This window comes from Pelmatolapia mariae, linkage group LG9 (genome assembly GCF_036321145.2).
Source record: "Pelmatolapia mariae isolate MD_Pm_ZW linkage group LG9, Pm_UMD_F_2, whole genome shotgun sequence".
Taxonomy (NCBI): Eukaryota; Metazoa; Chordata; class Actinopteri; order Cichliformes; family Cichlidae; genus Pelmatolapia; species Pelmatolapia mariae.
The window spans coordinates 20,456,485-20,474,867 of NC_086235.1; the positions used below are offsets into that span (position 1 = coordinate 20,456,485).

Here is an 18,383-nt window from a genome sequence, read left to right on the forward strand (position 1 = left end):
GGGATTGTACTCATAACATAAACAGATTTTCCTGACATTTGTTGTGTGTAAATATTTATGAGTCCTTACTGAGATACTATGACAATGCAGTTTTAAAATAATCTTGTTCTATTTTCCCAACAACTCGTGGATTACTCATTTATGCTCAGGACGATCAGCTGGTTGTTGTGTTTGTGGTGTTCCAAACACGTGCTGGACAAACTATGCCGCATCTTGTCATTTATTGGCCGATCAATAAATTGGACCGTATTCAGGCTTTGTTATATTGTGCTCTTCTAACCTAACTAATCATTCAAAGCACTTTACTGCAAACCATATTCACTCATTCATACTTTATTCTACACCTTTAAACACTTTCTATCAAATGCAAGCACGCACACACACAGTTTTATTAAGACCCAAACAGGGAACCATTCCTACTTCCGTGATCAAGCAAATTTGGGGAATGATTCAATGGAACAAAAACCGATGCACAATCCAGAGTAAATAAACCTCACTTGGCTTTCTCCTCTACTGTATGACCTCAAATATCCTTGATAACAAGGTCTTTCAGTACTTATCACGATGTGATAGCCAGAGTCCTAATAGCCAGATATCCTTGCCAACCAAATAAACAAATAATAAACCACATAGTAACTATAGTAGTAAAACAGTGGAAAAAAGCGGAGAAGACGAGAATTTAAAAGGATTTAAAACAAACAGGAAGGAACTGATCTACCAATAAAAGCACTGTAGTCACTGTAAAGAGATTGCTGTTTCTATGTTTGCAGATGTGTACGCCCTCAGCTGGCTTTCATTTTCTGCATGGGGGCAAAACATGCATACGCTTGTTAATGTGTCAATTGGTTTAATGCTTTACAGAATGCATACCAGATTAATTTAACTACGTTTAGAGCCAGAAGGGTCAAATACCCTCAGCTGGAATGCATGGTGCCCCTGAGTGCGAACCCCTCTCTATTCCTGCACTTTTATGGTGTTTCCAAATGGTTAAGCACCCCAAATGTTTCAGCACCGCTCGTCTTTTAGCAAAACAAATCCAAAACACATATGCCAGAAGGCCCTCAAATGTCCCTGATCAGATAATACAATTCCTTAAGTTAACATTTTATAGCTGTATTTATGTGCTTCAAAGAGGCATTCTTCATCTGCTTATAAATCTTTTACCTCTTGATTGTTTATTTGCAGCGTAGCCATAAATTGGATTTGTTTTGTTTTGGTTGATGTAGCACAGACACGGGCAGAACAAGAAAGAAAAAGTTACGGTTCAATAAAAAAGGAGCTGGCTCTCCTTAGGCCAGATGAGGTGAAATCAAGTAAATGAAATCAAGTTGGCCAAGGTAGATTTAATATAAGAATGTCAACAGTGCTAACGGGGCTGTCTAAGCTGAAATAGACGAGCTATAGCATCTTAAATGCCTTAAATCTGTTTGGAGGTCAGTCATACCTGGAGCAAATCAACATTTATTCTGAAAACCTGTAAGGTCCACATGGATTGTGACAGTTTTATCCTCAAAATCAGCAACAGCCGATTAACAAAGACTGTCTCTCCTGCTGTGGAAAAGAGATTTTCCACTTATGATGATGTCTTCTATAGGAAAACGCTGAAAGTTCTCTACAAACATAAAAAATTATTTCAATATGACAAGAATATCGGTTTCATATTAGCCTGTGGATGTCTCAAACAAATCTAACATGAGCCCTGAAAGAAACCAAAGCTAATTCTTTTTTGTAGCTCCCATCAAGGCCCTGAATGTTTCTGTTTATCTCGGTTTAGTCTCGGCTGTTACAGCTGGAACTGTTAGCGGTTTACTCTATCCGTTGTTTGAAAGGAAAACTATCAGTAACCACGTAAAGCCCGTGTTTTCATGCAAAGCTATCATAAGTGTAATACCCATTTCCATCTCCTCAGTTCTAAAGGGTTTCCTGCTTGTTCTTATGTAAAAATAAACTAAATGTTCTCGAGCTTTAAATAGTTGGTCAGAGGACAAAAGCAACATGAGAGTATTAACTTTAAGAGCTTGCTCTTGACTTTTTTTTCTATATATGTTTTTTTTTTACATTTTAGGGACGAAAAAAATCCTTAGTTGAAGACACTGCCAAGCTTTTTCCAAAATGAGGAGCCCAGGTAAAAGGAGATCTCTAAAAAATGATGCTATTCTGTCTGTGATGCGTCCGATTTTTGACTCACCTGCACCCTGAAGTGTATTCGACCTCATGCCTACCCTGAAAATGAAAAGTTTGACTTGACACTGGAGGCATGGCAGTGTGAACAAGCTACTGAAAACACATGTCCACAGCTGTCCAAACAGTGGCTGCTGCTGCTTTGGTTGGGTGGCCTTGAAGCACCCTGTCCACTGCCCATTCATACATAAAACTGAGGCCAAGTCCCGACCAGGAGCCTGGCTCTCTCTTAGTGTCGCTCCCTACAAATCAAAAAGCATTTACTAAGTACTTCTCTGTCTTTTTGTCTCTCTTCAATCCTTTTTCTGTTTTGGGCCATACTGGCCTGGCGTTCCTAGACCACTTGCGGTGAATGGTATACCAAAGAAAGCTAAAACTGACCACACTGTCTGAAAACTAGGATTTTAGAACCGCCAAGGCTCGATTTTTTTAATGAACTCTACAGTTATTATTTCTACAAGCAGACTTTCAAGGTAATTATTCTGTAATAACAAACCTGTCAAACAAAATAATCCTCAGATTGTTCATCTGTGAATATATGAACATGAATATCCATGGGAAAAAGGTCCACCCAGTCTCCTGTTTTAAGTCTTAAATTTAAGTGTATTTTTTGACCTTTTGACAGCTGTTAGAAGGGACAAAATGTTATTATTCCTTTCCAACTCCACATTTGCCACCTTTGACTCTGTTAGAGATCCTGGACCTTGATGCAGTTGATCCACTGTCTGAAACAAGTTCCCTGCCTTCTCGCTGTAAACTAACTTTCTTCTAATCTCTCACCAACTGTGCCCGAGGATGGCCGTATTAACGACACCCACTCTCACTGACACCAGCGAGAGACAGAAGAGAAAACTGATGAAACTGAACATTTGGCTCACATATTACTTACAAATACTTTGACCTCATTATTTGAAACCATATTTAATATGAAGATCCACCATTCTAACAAGCCATATGCCATATATTCCAGAAAATAAGCAAAAGGATAATAGATCCGCTTTAAGTTCCTGCTCACAGAGGATGACTGGATCACTGGATGTTTCTTTGTAAGTCTTAATCTTACAAAATAGAGAGTCCTGATATGAATTAAAATTTGCAAACAATTTAGCTTTGCATTAGCAAACTAAAACAATGTACAATGAAGGCCATGCTGTTTCTGAGGCTGATGGGTAATTACTTCCAAATGAATATGGGAAAAGAAGCAAGGGCTGTTGTGTCCTGCGGGGGTTCCCCCCTCTAATTTCAGTATCTTTGAAACACATGTTCATTTAGTTCTTAAGCTGTGAGACATCCAGGCGTTTGACCCAATATGACAAACTCCTTTGTATTTTATCCAATTTTCTTTTGGTGTTTCATATTAAAAATGATTGCTGAGTGTCTCGCTGACAGTATCTCAGTCTCTCAGATTGCAAATGTGTCCTGACTGTGACAGATGAACACACTCGATTGCTTTCTGCCTCACTGAAACTGTCACATCGCCTTGTTACCCCACCATCCCACCGGCATCGGGGCTAACTGCTTGTCTGTGGCTGATGTTCAGCTGTCAGACATTCATGTGGGCTGAATAATAACAGATATTAAACTTTTAACATGTTAAAAAAGGCATCACATAAATATATAGCACCTAGGAATGGATATAAAAGGTTTACATGAAAAACATAAAGTGCCAACCTTCATGTGTCCGAGAATTTCCTTTAGGGTTCGGACCTCCTCATCATTACTCGGGGTGATCTTGAAGACCTGATCACTGTGAAGAGAAAAGCTTTTGTAAGCACTGGATTTTTTTTAAAGTATCCTAAAGTGTTTTGTTTTTTTTATGGCTCTGTAACAGGTCTTTGATCCATTTTTTTTGTTTTGGAAAAAACACATCATTTAAAAAACATCTGGGCCATTGTGTCAGGTAATGAAACTGGCTTTTGTGCCAATAGAAGAGGACACTTCTAAAAGCAGCATAGATTTTAGATGGGGGGAAATGGGTGGGTCCTTTTTCAGTATAGATGACAAGGATCAGACCCCAGCCAAACAATCTGTCTGAGGTGTCATTAAAGGATTATATTTCATCGTTTCCAGCTCTGCAGGTTGCACCTGGAACGAGTCCCTGGCAGCCTTCATACAGTAGCAGCGGTAGCTGCTTCACATTTTCATACTGCAAATCAGTACATCTTGTAAATATGGACTGATGTCATGTATTTACCATTCAAGTATAGTATAATGATCTTTTGTTTCTAAATTAGAAGTAGCAATTAGTTTAATGCATTTGCCTACTTTTAAAAATATAGTTAACCCCTTTTTCCAGTTGTGTAATTTTAGATAAATCCACACAGATAAAACTACAGATAGATATTTAACAATGAGATTTATCTTACTAGAATTAATGGACTCAATGAGATTTAAAACAAAACCCGAGTGAACTTAAGAAACAAGAATACATTTGACTGCAAAAAAGTTAAAAATTACACCACCAAGACAGCAATCATTACACCCCCATACAATTCTTGACATGTTCACAGATAATGGAATAAAAAACTGTAACCCCGCGAACCCTGTGAGTGCTCCTAACCCAGTCTGCAAACCACATTTTTATGCCTGGCAGCAAAACAAAGGCTCTCTTTTTCCTCAATGTGAATCTTACATCATGTTGCTATTAAATCTGCAGATCACAGCGTCTTCACTTTACCTTAAAGTTAACATGCCGGCAGTATTTTCATTACATTCTCTTTACGATAGGCTTTATTTTATCTGCAGAGAAACCTGGTTTTCACACTTTTCCACCTTCTCTTTGAGCATCTTCGTCTTTCACTTCTTTCAAAAGTCTTTTAATGGTTTGTCACACAGGAAGTTGGGCCCCTCCTAAACAAAGGTGGCAGTAGGCCATTCTAAAGGTCTGAGCAACAAAGGCGTCTGGGTGTCCCACATGAGTGACTGCCCCATTTCACGCTGCTAAAAAAAAAAAAAAAAAAACCCAGCCTGTTTCCACGAAAAGAGCAATGACAGAAGACATACTGAAACACAGTTCCTGAAACATCAGAGTAACATGCGTTTAGAAGAAGGTTCACAGGACTTTGTTTACGCCATGCTTATATTACTGTACCAAAGACAGCCTTTAGCATCCCAATGCTTTTTAGGCCAAATCATTCCTTCATGTTTTAATGATTCTCAAAGCTGACAGCCTGTTTTTGTTACAAAGCTGGACTGGCAAAGACATTTTGCTTTGTTTCTACCAGCTACGGGGCTAAAGCTGTCCTTAAGTTGTCAGTCTGTTGATTCTCACAGCAGAACCCTTTCTGGGATGGAAGCAATTTGTTTTTAAGACGCTCAGGCCCTTAAACCGAAAAGCTCTCAGTAGTATTTTATATTTAAACAAACTACCCTGAGCCTTCCTCCATTTGGAGAATCCAAATTTCAGTGTCTGATAATGCTCTGTTGATGAATTACATGATATTAACTGAAAAGTTTGGAAGAGGAGGCTTCCAGCTGGGATAACCTCCCTTTTCTATATAATACCAAAACATAAGCCCTAGAGGAAATATCTCGTTGTCCAAGTGCCCCCCAAATTTTTAATCTGGGGTCAAACAGTGATTTTTGTAATTTACCCGATGGGGTGCTTTGCCTGCATTCAGTCACATGAACCTGCAGACAGACTGATAAACCAAGACCTTTGATTAAAAAAAAAAAAAACACCTCATAGCATTAGTACTAGAAGAAAATTGCGCTGGAAGCCAGTGCAGCTTCAAGAATCCCCACTGTCATCTGTGCTGTATTTTGAGTAATCTGGACACAACAGACACAGTCTTATACAAATGCCATCAGTCAACAAGAACACTCTGGGAAAAATTTAGAGCAAACTTAAACATGGTATTATGTCTCAAACGGGAAACATGTCCCACATGGATTGTGGAGATGGCTAGCACAAAGGCTGTCTTTGTTCAGTCTCTCATAAGATAAATGGTAGTGTCTGCAGACGACTTGTCAAAGTGCGCCCTTCCTTCACTCTAAACACTTCTGTCTCCCTCTCAGTGTTTACGTGAATGGGAATCCCAGTAGCCTCAGAAATGAATGGGGGGGGCTTTCACTCACCCTGCGTAGCGGTTGTTGTAGAGATAGCCGAGGACGGGACACAGCACGTTGTTGCAGATTATCACACAAGTCAGTAAAACCGATGCGCGAAATGCTCCCCTGTGGTCCGGTGACATTTCTGATCGAAGACGGAGACACTCTGAAGGATGCAAATAAACTAAAAGAAAAATGGAAACTTAATTCAGCCCACCACCATCAGCAACAGCAGCAGCAGCAGCAGATTGGCAAAGTCGCGTATTGGCGTGCACTCTCGTTCAGTTCTTCCACTGACGGAAAAGGTGCAAAAAGTCAGTCCACTGACACGAGAGATACTTTACCAACTCTTTGAAGCTCTGGAGGGAATTGCAGGGTAGCAGCTCTTTTTAAAATGAGGAGGACCTGAATCGCGTGGCTCCGGTGTGGGCGAAGCCGGTAACTGGATCCCTCTCCGGTGCGTAATGTGCTCTGAGAGGATAATGAGTTTTAATGCCAGCCGTTAACCTGCGTCCGCCTCAGGTTATTTTTTAAGGAGATTTATATATGTTTTTAATTTTTAAGCGATGCATAAAGTTCTGGTTGAATTCACCTCTAAACTTTAAGAGAAACTTTCTTCAAGTGTGTTCAGCTCAGGCGCTTTTTTGGTGCCGATTAAACATCCTACCGCCGTCTTCATCCGCATACAAACAATACACATGCTCTTCTCACAAGTAATTTTCATCAGCGCTCTGATCTTTTTTTATACTATTAATTGTATCCCCTATAGTGAGAATCATGTTACAGTGTCACAGTGTGCACCTTTAGGTGGAACTTGGTATGAAAAAGAGGAGTCTGAGCCAGGAGAAGAACAAGAAAATGCTGAATCCGGAAAACAACATGAGGGAACTCTCATTCAGACCCGAGGAGCCTTCTGAGATCCTAAACCTTCTGCTTTCCTGTTTACTTACATCTCTGTACTCCGAAGCCAGTGTCATAATAACCAGCTAGCTTTTCTGTCAGTGCCTTGGCCTGACTCCACCATGGAGGAATTCCTCTGATGAGACGTAGATGACTCTCCTTGTTCTAGGCTTTTTTCGTGCCTCCCTTTGATCCACTACTTATCACCCAGCACGGTGATTAAATGTCTAAGTCAACCGCCAGCCTTTTCCTTTTGTGATTGCATGGCAGCAGCACATTTTTCACATACTTTTTTTCCAGTGTCAACAGCGCGCCACCTGTTCTACACCAATTACTCTACAACAGTCTCCATAACACACCCTTCTCTTTTTCACCCCCCCGGACACACACACACACACACACACACACACACACACACACACACACACACACACACACGCACACACACACACACACACAGAGAGAGAGAGAGAGAGAGAGAGAGAGAGAGAGAGAGAGAGAGAGAGGAATAAAGTGTGCACTCACTTTAGGCAGAGAAGATATAAATGAATAACATGAAAACTACGACCTTAAAATGGGATAGTTTTAGTTGTACCATTCAGATAAAGGTATTTTCAGGAGACAAGAGCTCAGATTTGGCTTGTTACAAAGTCTAGGTTGATAATTACTGTTTTAAAGGCTCTTTGTTGTGCCTACATTTACATAATAACATCAATATATACATTACTGTGCAGAAGTCCTGAGCCACCGTGAATAGATGGATTTTAGTTCTGCCAATTTTACTTTTGTCCAGTTTCCTCAAATTTTTTAAGGAGACACTGCACACCATGCTGGGATATGCTGATTTTTTTTAAGCTAATAGCACTTTGACAGTCACCTTGTTGGCATAAAAATAGTATTTTATGTCTGTCAGACTGTGTTAAACTTTTCAGTGATTCAACTGAAAAAATGGGAACAAATTATGTGTTTTTGGAGACAGGCTGCTAGTAACAGAGTGCCGAATGATGTCATTTAAAATAGGTTCTTTGCTAAGTTGTGTGTTATGTCTAGACACAACACTGGTTTATCCCTTGAGTTAGGAGCCTTTTTATGCTTGAATGATTCAGAGGTCAGCTCTAAAGTGAAGAAAAAGCTTTCCTCTGAAAATGATCAGGTACAAGGACTGGACTCAAAAATGAGTTTTTCAGAAACCCCAACGAACTGTTGCTCAAGGCCACTTTAAAACATTACAAAAAGAGCCTGGATGCTTGGAGAGATAAAATAGGGGTGCCTCAAGACAACTGCACAAAGCTGTTAATTTTGTATCCTGCCATGATCACTCAAAAATCAGTCCTAGGATACTCATTGTAAAGGTGTTGACTTTAGCTATTATTGAGATAGTGCCTGTTTTTGTCCACAGACTCATGCACATCCCTTCTGAAACCTCTAGCATGTAGGACTTTGTTGACTTTTGCCTATTCTATTCTATTCTATTCTATTCTATTCTATTCTATTCTATTCTATTCTATGATTTTGTACTAACAACATGTTTCAGATGTAAAAAACAGAAAATGACACCTCGCTCTGCAGCTACAACATATTTTCAATCAAGATGGAGCTCGACCTTCTTTTTAACAGCTGAGGTTTTTGCCTTTACTCCATGTGAGGAGCACTTGGTCAGAATATCCATGCCATGTAAAAAATCCTGCTCTTCACTGGAAAATTTCCTTGCAAGATGTTTGTCTGACAGGGCTACTTTTTAAATTTTATTTTCTTAAAGAAATAACACAAAATCCATGAAAGTGCCTGAGCACCATGACAGCTGCACACAGGAGGATTATTCATAAAATGCTTGCTTTGCCTTTTACGTATATCATGTTCAGGGATTTGTAGACAGAGTGAAAACACTGGTGTGTAAAGGCAGTTACACTGGCCGGTCATTTAAGCGTGACATGTTTGGTACAGAGGGCACCGCCAAGACTCAATTTGGTGTTATTTTTAATACTCAGGAACACAGACCTGGGTGTGTAGCAGTCCTTTACGCTGTGGTCTGACTGAAGGTGGAGGCTCAAGCTCCTTTTTCAGAGCCATAAGTCTAAAGCTGTACAATCTTAGCATGGTATCCAGGGCCAGTAAATCTCCATTTTCATCCCTGAGTCCCGAAACTGTGCTGAGGGGCGTGAAAGAACCCTTTGATAGGCGTGCAGTCTGCCAGGTTGGTGCCGCTGAGTGGGGGTCTGGTGAAACCACGGGGCCTCTGCAGGATCTGAAAGGTGGTAGCTGACCCCGAGCAGAACTGTGAGTGCACATCTCTGACCATTTGACCCCAAAGGGAGAAATGAAAGAGAGAGGTTAGCAGAGGTTGAAGATGATGCAGACACTGAGAGGCAGCACAAAGCGGGGCATTTAACAGCCAGAAAAATTTGTCACTTACATAATGAATGAAGAATTTACCACAAAAACATCATCTCAGTGACGACGACTTGCTTTTAATTAATGATCCCGTTCTACAGATCAAAAAGCAAGAACATCATCCATCATGATGAGAGAAATGCATTGATGAAGCATGCACTAATCTTTGCTCAGACATCTGCAGCTCACAGATCTCCATCTGTTTGATTACAAAGCACAAAGACTCGCTCACAGTAATAGAAATCAGTGTGCGTTACAGGAGACCTTGGCAGAAGAGTGTAGTGGTTAGAGAATATGAGATGAGTCAATAAAGTGGAAGAGGATTTCTGCAGAGTGCTGCTTGTTGGTACAGCCGTCAAGTCTGCTTACATTACACAGCATGGAAATGGAAAGGCTGTCAAGAGCGTTACGAATTACCTTTCTGTGTTTTTGGCTCAGTGTATCTTATTTCTCCATTTTGTTTTGTTTTGTTTTTCGGCTTTCCTGCACTGTTTCGTGCTGGCAAGCAACACGAGTTTCCTCAAAAGTTTGTGTTCAGATTTATGTAGGTCTGCCTTTTTTATAAATAATGCGGGGGAAAGGCAGATTGATGGTGTCTTGGGAAATGTGATTAAAACACACAAACACACACACACACACACACACACACACACACGCACACACATGTCTGGTTTGCTATCTTCGTGGGGACATCCCATTGACATAATGCTTTCCCTAGCCCCTTACCCTAACCCTAACCATTAAAAATGAATGCCTAACCCTAACCCTTACCCTAAACCTAACCATAACCTAATTGTAACCCTGACAGTAAAACCGCATTTTGAGTGTGAAAATTGCTTTCAACCCCGAGGGGACCTGGATTTTGGTCCCCACGGTGCAGAAAGTCCCCACCAGGATAGTAAAAGTCAGATTTTGGTCCCCACCAGGATAGTACGAACCCGTACACACACACACACACACACACACACACACACACACACCAGACAGTGCATGACTTACATTTATTACAAACACTTGGGGATTGAACTTGCTTAATATTAAAGGTGTAATTCAGAGTCAGTGACAAACCTTAAACTGTTTCACACCAGATTCTAGACAAATACAGAATTAATCCAATTTATGAATTTGTTCCACTTCAGCTCAGAAACTATTCTCGGTGATTTAGCTTTTTTAAAATGGATTTATATAAGGGACAACAGAATTTATAGAGTGAGAAGGTATTCCTTCATGGCGTTTGATTGTAATCTAAATCTTAGATACTGCTACTCCCTTTGTTATTCTATGAAACATACTGCTCTATAAGTCTGGTGGAAACTGACCATTTTTTATCCCGGCATCATATTACTACATATTACTGGATTTTTATTAATAGCTGCGGGGACTTTGGTGATAACGCTCAGAAAATATGACTCGCTTTTTTCAGTTCAGCCACCTTGCTGGGTGAAACATGAACTGAAGAACTTTAACAGACAAGTAGGCTTGTGTTAGCAACACACCAAGACTTTATTAAACAACTTATCTTGACCTTTTGTTGCATTAAGAATTTGTGCAAATCAACCGCAATGCAGTGATTGTGACTCACTACAACCGGAATTTGAGTATTTTGTGACATGAATTTATATTCTCAAACATGTAGCTCACACATTCTTTTATTTTTCTTTGTAAATGTTTAGTTTTCCTTTTCTAAACTGTTAATCTTACAGTTATGTCAAACAGAAAGTTTTCACAGGACTTTTTCCACTAAGCTTTGCTGCTTTCGGGAAAATTAAGAGGCCGAGTAGAATCCAGGTGCTGCTAATATAATGCACTAGATTAACTGGTCACCAGTTAATGCAGAGGTTTCGGCAGTTTGGATTCAGCAACATTCAGATGTCTTATCAGGAGTGGATGTCACAGCAAATTCACCCCAAGGTCAGACTGTGTAATGCTTGAAAAATTGTTAAAAACAAACAAACAAAGAAACAAAAAACCCTGAAGAGCTACATGTTGGATTCTACGGGCCATAGTTAGCATGTTAAATGTTAAAGTTCACCACAGTACAAACAGAGAGAACAAGCGTGGCTTGTTTGGAAGGTTTTCCAGGAGAAAGTCTCCTTTCTCTAAAAAGAACATGACAGCACAGCTTAGGTTTGCAAAGTGGGATCTGATGAGACCACAAGAAGAATGTCCTCTCAACAGACGAGACCAAAGTGAAAATGGTTAATGCACAGCACCACATTTGGCAAAAACCAAACACACCACATCAGCAAAAACACCTCGTACCAGCTATCAAGCAGGGTGGTGGAGGGGTGATGATTTGGGTTTGTTTTACAGCCACGGGACCTGGGCACTTTGGAGCCACTGAGTCGCACACAAACTCCTCTGTGTGCCACTTTCATGATTCAAATGTCAAGCCATCTGTCTGACAGCTAAATTATGCCTGAAATTGGGTCATACGGCAGAACGATGATCCAAAGCACAGCAGCAAATCGACAACAGAAGAATCAAGTTGTTGGAATGACGCAGTCAAAGTCCAGACCTTAACCCGACTGATAATAACACAAATGTGCAATAATCTTTCTGGCACCGTTGTATTTTTCACTCTGTTGTATATAGCATTTGAATTCTATTTTTATCCTATTGTATATTTTATTCTATTTTATTCCACTGTATATAGTATTCTATTTTTATTCTATTCTGTACAGTTGTGTACTGTATTTATTCTTATTTTATTTTATTCTAATTGTCCTTCATAACTTTTGCACTGTCCACTTCCTGCTGTGACAAAACAAATTTCCCACGTGTGGGACTAATAAAGGTCATCTTATCTTATCTTATCTTATCTTATCTTATCTTATCTTATCTTATATCCTGTGGAAGGACAGTAACAGACCTGCGCATAAACAAATGCATGTAAACCTCAATGAACTGAAGCAGTGTTGAAAAGACAAATTCCTCCATAACGATGTGAGAGCCTGAAAGTCATCCAGAAAACAGATACTTCAAGCTATCGCTGCAAGAAGTGGTACTACAAGCTATTGAATCATGAAGCGCACTGCTTCTGCTTTTGGCCTAAGTTTTTGATACAGAAATAATATGAATGCACTGAGATTCATCTGAGGTTGTTTTTGGTACGGACCAGATGATTTTCTAAAATGAAATAGGGCGTGCTTTCTTTTTATCTGGACCATGTAGCTGCAAAGCCTTTCAAACAGGACTGCAGAGAGTCCTGTAAAAGCGTCCTTTTTCACATGGCTGCATAAGTGCATTAAAATTCTCCCAGAAAAAAGATTTTATTTGATTAGAAAATGCTGCATCTAGACGCGCACACACCTACAGCCCGGTCTCAAACCAGTGTTTTAAAATCTGATTTCAAAATTCACCCAGCCTTGGCTTTAATTATCTTCTCTGTCTCTTTGTGTTTTCCATGATATGAGCAGAAAGGGAAAGTGACACCACTGCAGAGGACATGTGAATGTTGGTTTTGGCTGCCACAAAAGGGAACTAGAAGGAAATGGGTGGAAATAAAGGTTAATATCAGTCAATTAACAGTATTATCAACACTCGTGCTCAGTGTTAGGTGAAAATAATCAGAGTAAAAGCAGCCCTCGTACCTCCTTTTCCAATAGAAAGAACAGAACACTTCCTGGCAGCACTCAGCAAGGCACCGGCAGCTCTGGATAACAAATAATAGAAGGTAATTCCACAGACTAAAGCCATGGGTAATAAAATCAGATGGTCTGGAAATGTACCTATGCTGAAAGGGCCCATATAAAACCATAATTAAGTTGGTCTGTTACTAGTGGTTTTTGGCTTTTTTCAGACTGGGAATTGAACCGAGTACATTCAGTGTCAGTCTGGCACCAATGCCCGCTCTGAATTTCAAGGACTTTGCTTATAAATAGACCCTTTATTACGAGCCATGATCTAAATCTGTGTAATGGTAAAAGTCTTTTGATTATTATCAGGATCATTATTCATTTAAAAAAACAAAACAAAACACAACACAACACTGCTCTCTGGTGACAACAAGAAAACAGTGCAGGATATCCTTTCTTTATCTGGAAACACACTGAATGCATGCAGTACCGCATTTGAGCACCAGAGGAGAGTAAATACCAAGATTTAAGCTTCATGTCCTCGACTCACCTAACAAAACTGACGCTAACCTGTAATTGAGACGTAAAACAGCTCGATAAAGGAAGACTCCCTCTGGCCCTGACAAATTAGGGCAATTTTCATCAGTTAAATTCCTTTTCTCTTGCAGTGAATGTGTGCCACTAAACTTCACAGACTACTCTTCAGGTTAGGTTTGCAGATGCATGAAAAAAATGATATGGAAGAAAGGTTATAAATAGACCACAGAAGGGAGCTAAGTGAATCCTTACTTGTTGAGATGTTAATCCCTAAATCATTATTGTAGGTTGCAAATGGCTCCTCTAAAATCCTCTCAAAAGACCTTGAAGCTGGTGAAGCGAAGCCGGGTTTAGTGTTGATCGCGTTCGTATTTACCCAGGCACAAATGACTCTGACTGTGTCTAATTTAATATAAAGACACTTAACCAGCTTCTCAAGAGGCCTTTTTTCAGTGAATTTAGTGTTAGCAGGGAGGGGGGGGGGGGGGGGACGCATCTTACCTGCCTGTAGGAGGAAGTTCTGACCTAATTATAAAGAGTCTGATTAATTAAATATGATTATGCATCTTTCTAGGGCCATGTTTTTAACTTGAGTGTAATGTAACAGGATGAGCTTCAATTAAGAGGAAATTCTTCACTCAAATATTAACAAACATCTGACAGGAGCACTTGAGCAAGGCACGTTGATGCTGTTGTTTCCTGGATAACATTCTAGTTTGCTTTTGCCTGTATAAAACATGTATTGTGTGTACATGCACATGCACATGTATTTAGGGAGTTGAATGGTTCGCAAGGCATAACCAACCGCAATTGTTGATTGTGCTCCAGATGAAATCCTCTCACACAAACGATGTTTTGGAGAGAAGAGCTTCGTGTGGTGTTTTGGACGCCTGTAATTTAAGTGTTTGTGGACTGCCTCCTTGAGAATTCCAGAGACGGATGATAATACATTTCCTGTCAGCCTCTCTTGCCACCTGTGCCTCACTTTCACTGAAACTAAGTGTTTTTTTCAATTTGTGCTCAAGAAAGCCCCGTGAGAATGAAAGCAAAGGGGAAGCGTGTCTTTCTCTGTAGACTCACATCTTTTTTTATTGTTGTTATTATTGGTGTTGTTATTTTGTTTGTTTTTTCACCTTTTTAATATTTTACCATTGCCTGCAGTATTGTATCTTAGTGCGCCCAAATTTCAGGAGTGAATCTATGCATCATATTTCATTCTCTGTCACAAACATCCACAGAGACTCCGAGGCCTTCACTGTAGCCTCTTTTAGTCTGCTCTTCAGTAATGCTGCTCAGTCGCCCTGAGATTAGGTGACTGACTTTGGCCAGTAACCATGAAAAGGTCTCTGGTTTTTGATTGGATCGTCCGGTAGTCTGTTGTCCTGCTAAATCATGAGTTGTTATTCAATACGTTTTGATATATTTGGCTAAATCTGAGCCCAGTAAATGCTCCTGCCTGTCTCTGGATTCATCTTGGTGCTTCTGTCAGCCAAAGTTCCAGCCCTCTGGTCAGCCATACATGCCCATCCCCTAAAATAGCCATAAACATGTTTGATAGATAGTTTATATGGTGTGTTTTAAGTGATGAGCTACTCCTCTAATAAGTGAAATTTACTGCTGTTTTTTATATTTTGGCAGATAAATTCTAAATATCTTCTTCACCTGTACAGCTCACTCATAAATCCCTCAAACTAAAAGACACCTTTTATCTATTAATCCATATCAGAGCCATATTTGTGCACGCAATAATGTTAAAAAGAATATGAAACAAAGCTCAAGATTCTCAGTCACAGCTGGAGCATCACTGAGAAACTGACCGGACACAGGCACATATCAGAGCCTGCTGGTTGCCCTACATGTCAGCTGGCAAGAATTAGACAAGTCTGTGTAAAGAGGTTAAGAGTTGAGGGACATTTCAGACTGGGTGTAAACCATTTATCTTAAACTGAATGTGCTCAAGCAGAAAGTTTAAAGAATAATAAATGTGTAAATGCATTAAAACACATGGCGCGTGCAGGGCTATCATGTCCCACGTAGCTGCTCTTTACAGCTCTGTCCTTCTTGTCACCAAAAACTACCACTGATTTAAAGAACCGATGGTGTACGCAGGCTGTGCAATACGTTTTCTATTAGCTCACAGATAGTAGTGATGAGCTCATTTGAAACTTAATGATACAAGTCAAAGGGTTATGACTGAAATTCATTATGCCATTAAACAACTACTGAGCTGTATCACAAGTAGAAAAATGAAAGTAATTTAAATAATAATATATGATTATATATTGCATGGTTACATTCTGAAGTGACCACTGGTTTGCAGCAGTATCAGAGGGGGTGCATGAAGTTGCAGAGGGTTTTCAAACTATTTTGCACTCAGTAAATTTCACTGGAATAAAAGTGTGTTCCTTCACCTTTTATAAAAAGACACTATTATGCAGATTTCTTGTAAATTGCAGTTAGTAGCTTAGATTCATGATCTAATATATCTTAAGTGTATTTGATTATATGCTTCAAGGATTGTCAAGTTACCTGGAGATGGCTTCAAAATACTAACCGTTCCTTCAAATTAAAAGCACGAAAAGGGTCACACTAAGCACCGGGGTGTACAGTAAGTATCCTTTCCGCAGTTCTGGCTGGCAGTTAGATCAACTTTAGAGCATCTTCATGACCGTGAGGTCATTTTTATCTGATCTGCCGTTTAGCTGCCTCTCAACGCCCGTGGTTTTATTTTGAAATCAGCACCAAGAGGACCAGTGTTGCTGGTGCCTTTACACTGGTCCTCCGTGTAAAAAGCTGCTGGGAGGCTGGATTAGGATGAAGATTTAAGGAGTCACATGGACTCGGTGCACTAAGTGGTGTCCAGTTGTTGTACAACGGTCAGTCACACAATTTGTTGGAAGCTGCTTTTCAGAAACTTTTTAAAAAATTTTATTTTAACTTTTTTTTCTTACACTGCGTTTCGCTCTTTTTCCCTACATTTTGTGGATTTAAGAGCACAGGCACCGGTTGCTCCTTGACTTTTTTTTTTTTGACCATGCTGCAAACTTTACACTTCTGCCATTAAAACTCGCTGTGTGATGTGAAGCTGTGAACTCCTGAAGGAAATAACTTCATATATATACTCACAATGACTGAGGAAGGCAGAAGTGAGCACAGAGCTGAAAGCGGGAAGGACCTGGAGAAACAGCTGCGGTTGCGAGTGTGCGTCCTAAATGAACTTTTAAAGACTGAGCGGGACTATGTCGGGACGCTCGAGTTTCTCTCGGTGAGTGATGAGAATGGTTTTAAACAGAGAACCCTCAGATTGCATACTTTAATGGGGAAAAACAAAACAAGCCTCTCAATAAACACAAACCAGCCAGCCTGTTTAGTATGCACGGTGCATCAGCCTGCAGGGCAAGAAGTGTTGCGCGTTCTCCTGTACAAAGCCTGCATGCTGCTGCTGCTGCGCTGTGAGCATAACATGAGCCATAAAGTTGTCTGTAATACTGTGTGACGCTATCCTACTGATGGAGACATTTACCTTTGAAAATGCAAGTGTGAAATTGGAAGAGCAGTCACAAAGAGGCATGGCACAGCTTTAGTTCCTGCACAGCCACTGTGATGTTTAATCCTTTTCGCAGTCTGCTCATGGGCTCCTCTAAGCTCACAGTGGTTAGTCTGGCCCTCATATATACCATTAGGATAAATGGCAGGTCAACCAAGACAAAAAAGTAAATGTTTCCAGGACTTTTCCCCGCTCATTTAGGTACGTCATTCTATGTTGTCTACACTTCAGTGACTCTGAAGATGGCAAATAAACTTTAAGGTAAAGACCTTAAAGTTTCATGGAGGAAACTTTAAATGGCATCTGTATCTCAACTCAGTGTGTATTTTCTTTATTATTTTTTTTTTATTTTATTTTGTGCCCTCTACAGCATCTGTTCAGTCCAGTAATTACCCAATTTGCCACACACTTCATAAGAAGTACAGAGGAGGGCATTTTAGTCACCGGCTTTGCCAGCTTCTCATTAGTGAGTTCTGCCAAAGACAGCACAGGTGGACTCAAATGCAAACCGCTGGAGTTAGCACTCAGCTGGCAGCACAACTCCAGCTTTGCACTAAAGCATAACACTTTTGGTTTCTGCACAGCAGAGTCATGGCTGTCAACTTAATGGCATTACATGAAGTGACGCCTGACTTCAAAGACAGGAGGATGTGGCGATTTTGCTGAAACCAAAAAGCTGTGAAAAGTCGTCATTGTGCACTGCTGCTTATCGAGTGTTTTAATTTGCCCAAGTGGCCGTGTAGGACGTTAATCCTGGCGGTGAACACTTTAATGCGATGCCCTGTGCCCTTTTGCCTTTCACCATATTTTTGCATTCCCAGCGTGGTGAGAAATTTGCTGTGAACAAAGGTTGAGGGGGCACTTTGTGGTCTGCAGTTTCCCAGACCACATGTATGAATGTGTACATCCCGACCCCTCCATCACCGCCGCCGCCGCCACCGCCCAGATGTTTCCAATGGAGGACAGAGGAGCCAGAGAGGGGATGGAGCCTTTCTTAGAAGTGGCACATCAGTGGAGAAATTGAGGAGGTGATTACATGAGGGGAATGTGTCCTCAGTCCTGGAGATGGGGGGTTGGGGAATGTAGCCTCCCCCTTCCCCTTCTTTATCTCCCCTGTAGTGCTGGAACTGGGATTGATTTCAGAGGTGACTGATCCCTACAAGGGCTTTCTGTTCTGGCTGGGAATGCCATGCTGGAAG

General features: G+C 40.5%; 1 protein-coding gene across 1 annotated transcript in view; it reads left to right on the forward strand.

Moving 5' to 3' along the window:
- Nucleotides 1-16,476: 16,476 nt before the first annotated feature.
- prex2 (phosphatidylinositol-3,4,5-trisphosphate-dependent Rac exchange factor 2) overlaps nt 16,477-18,383 on the forward strand; it is a 93,855-nt gene continuing 91,948 nt past the window's right edge. The window contains exon 1 of the mRNA XM_063483722.1: nt 16,477-16,902. Coding sequence (XP_063339792.1) covers nt 16,765-16,902 — 138 coding nt within the window. The 5' untranslated portion in view covers nt 16,477-16,764. The remainder of the gene's footprint in view (nt 16,903-18,383) is intronic.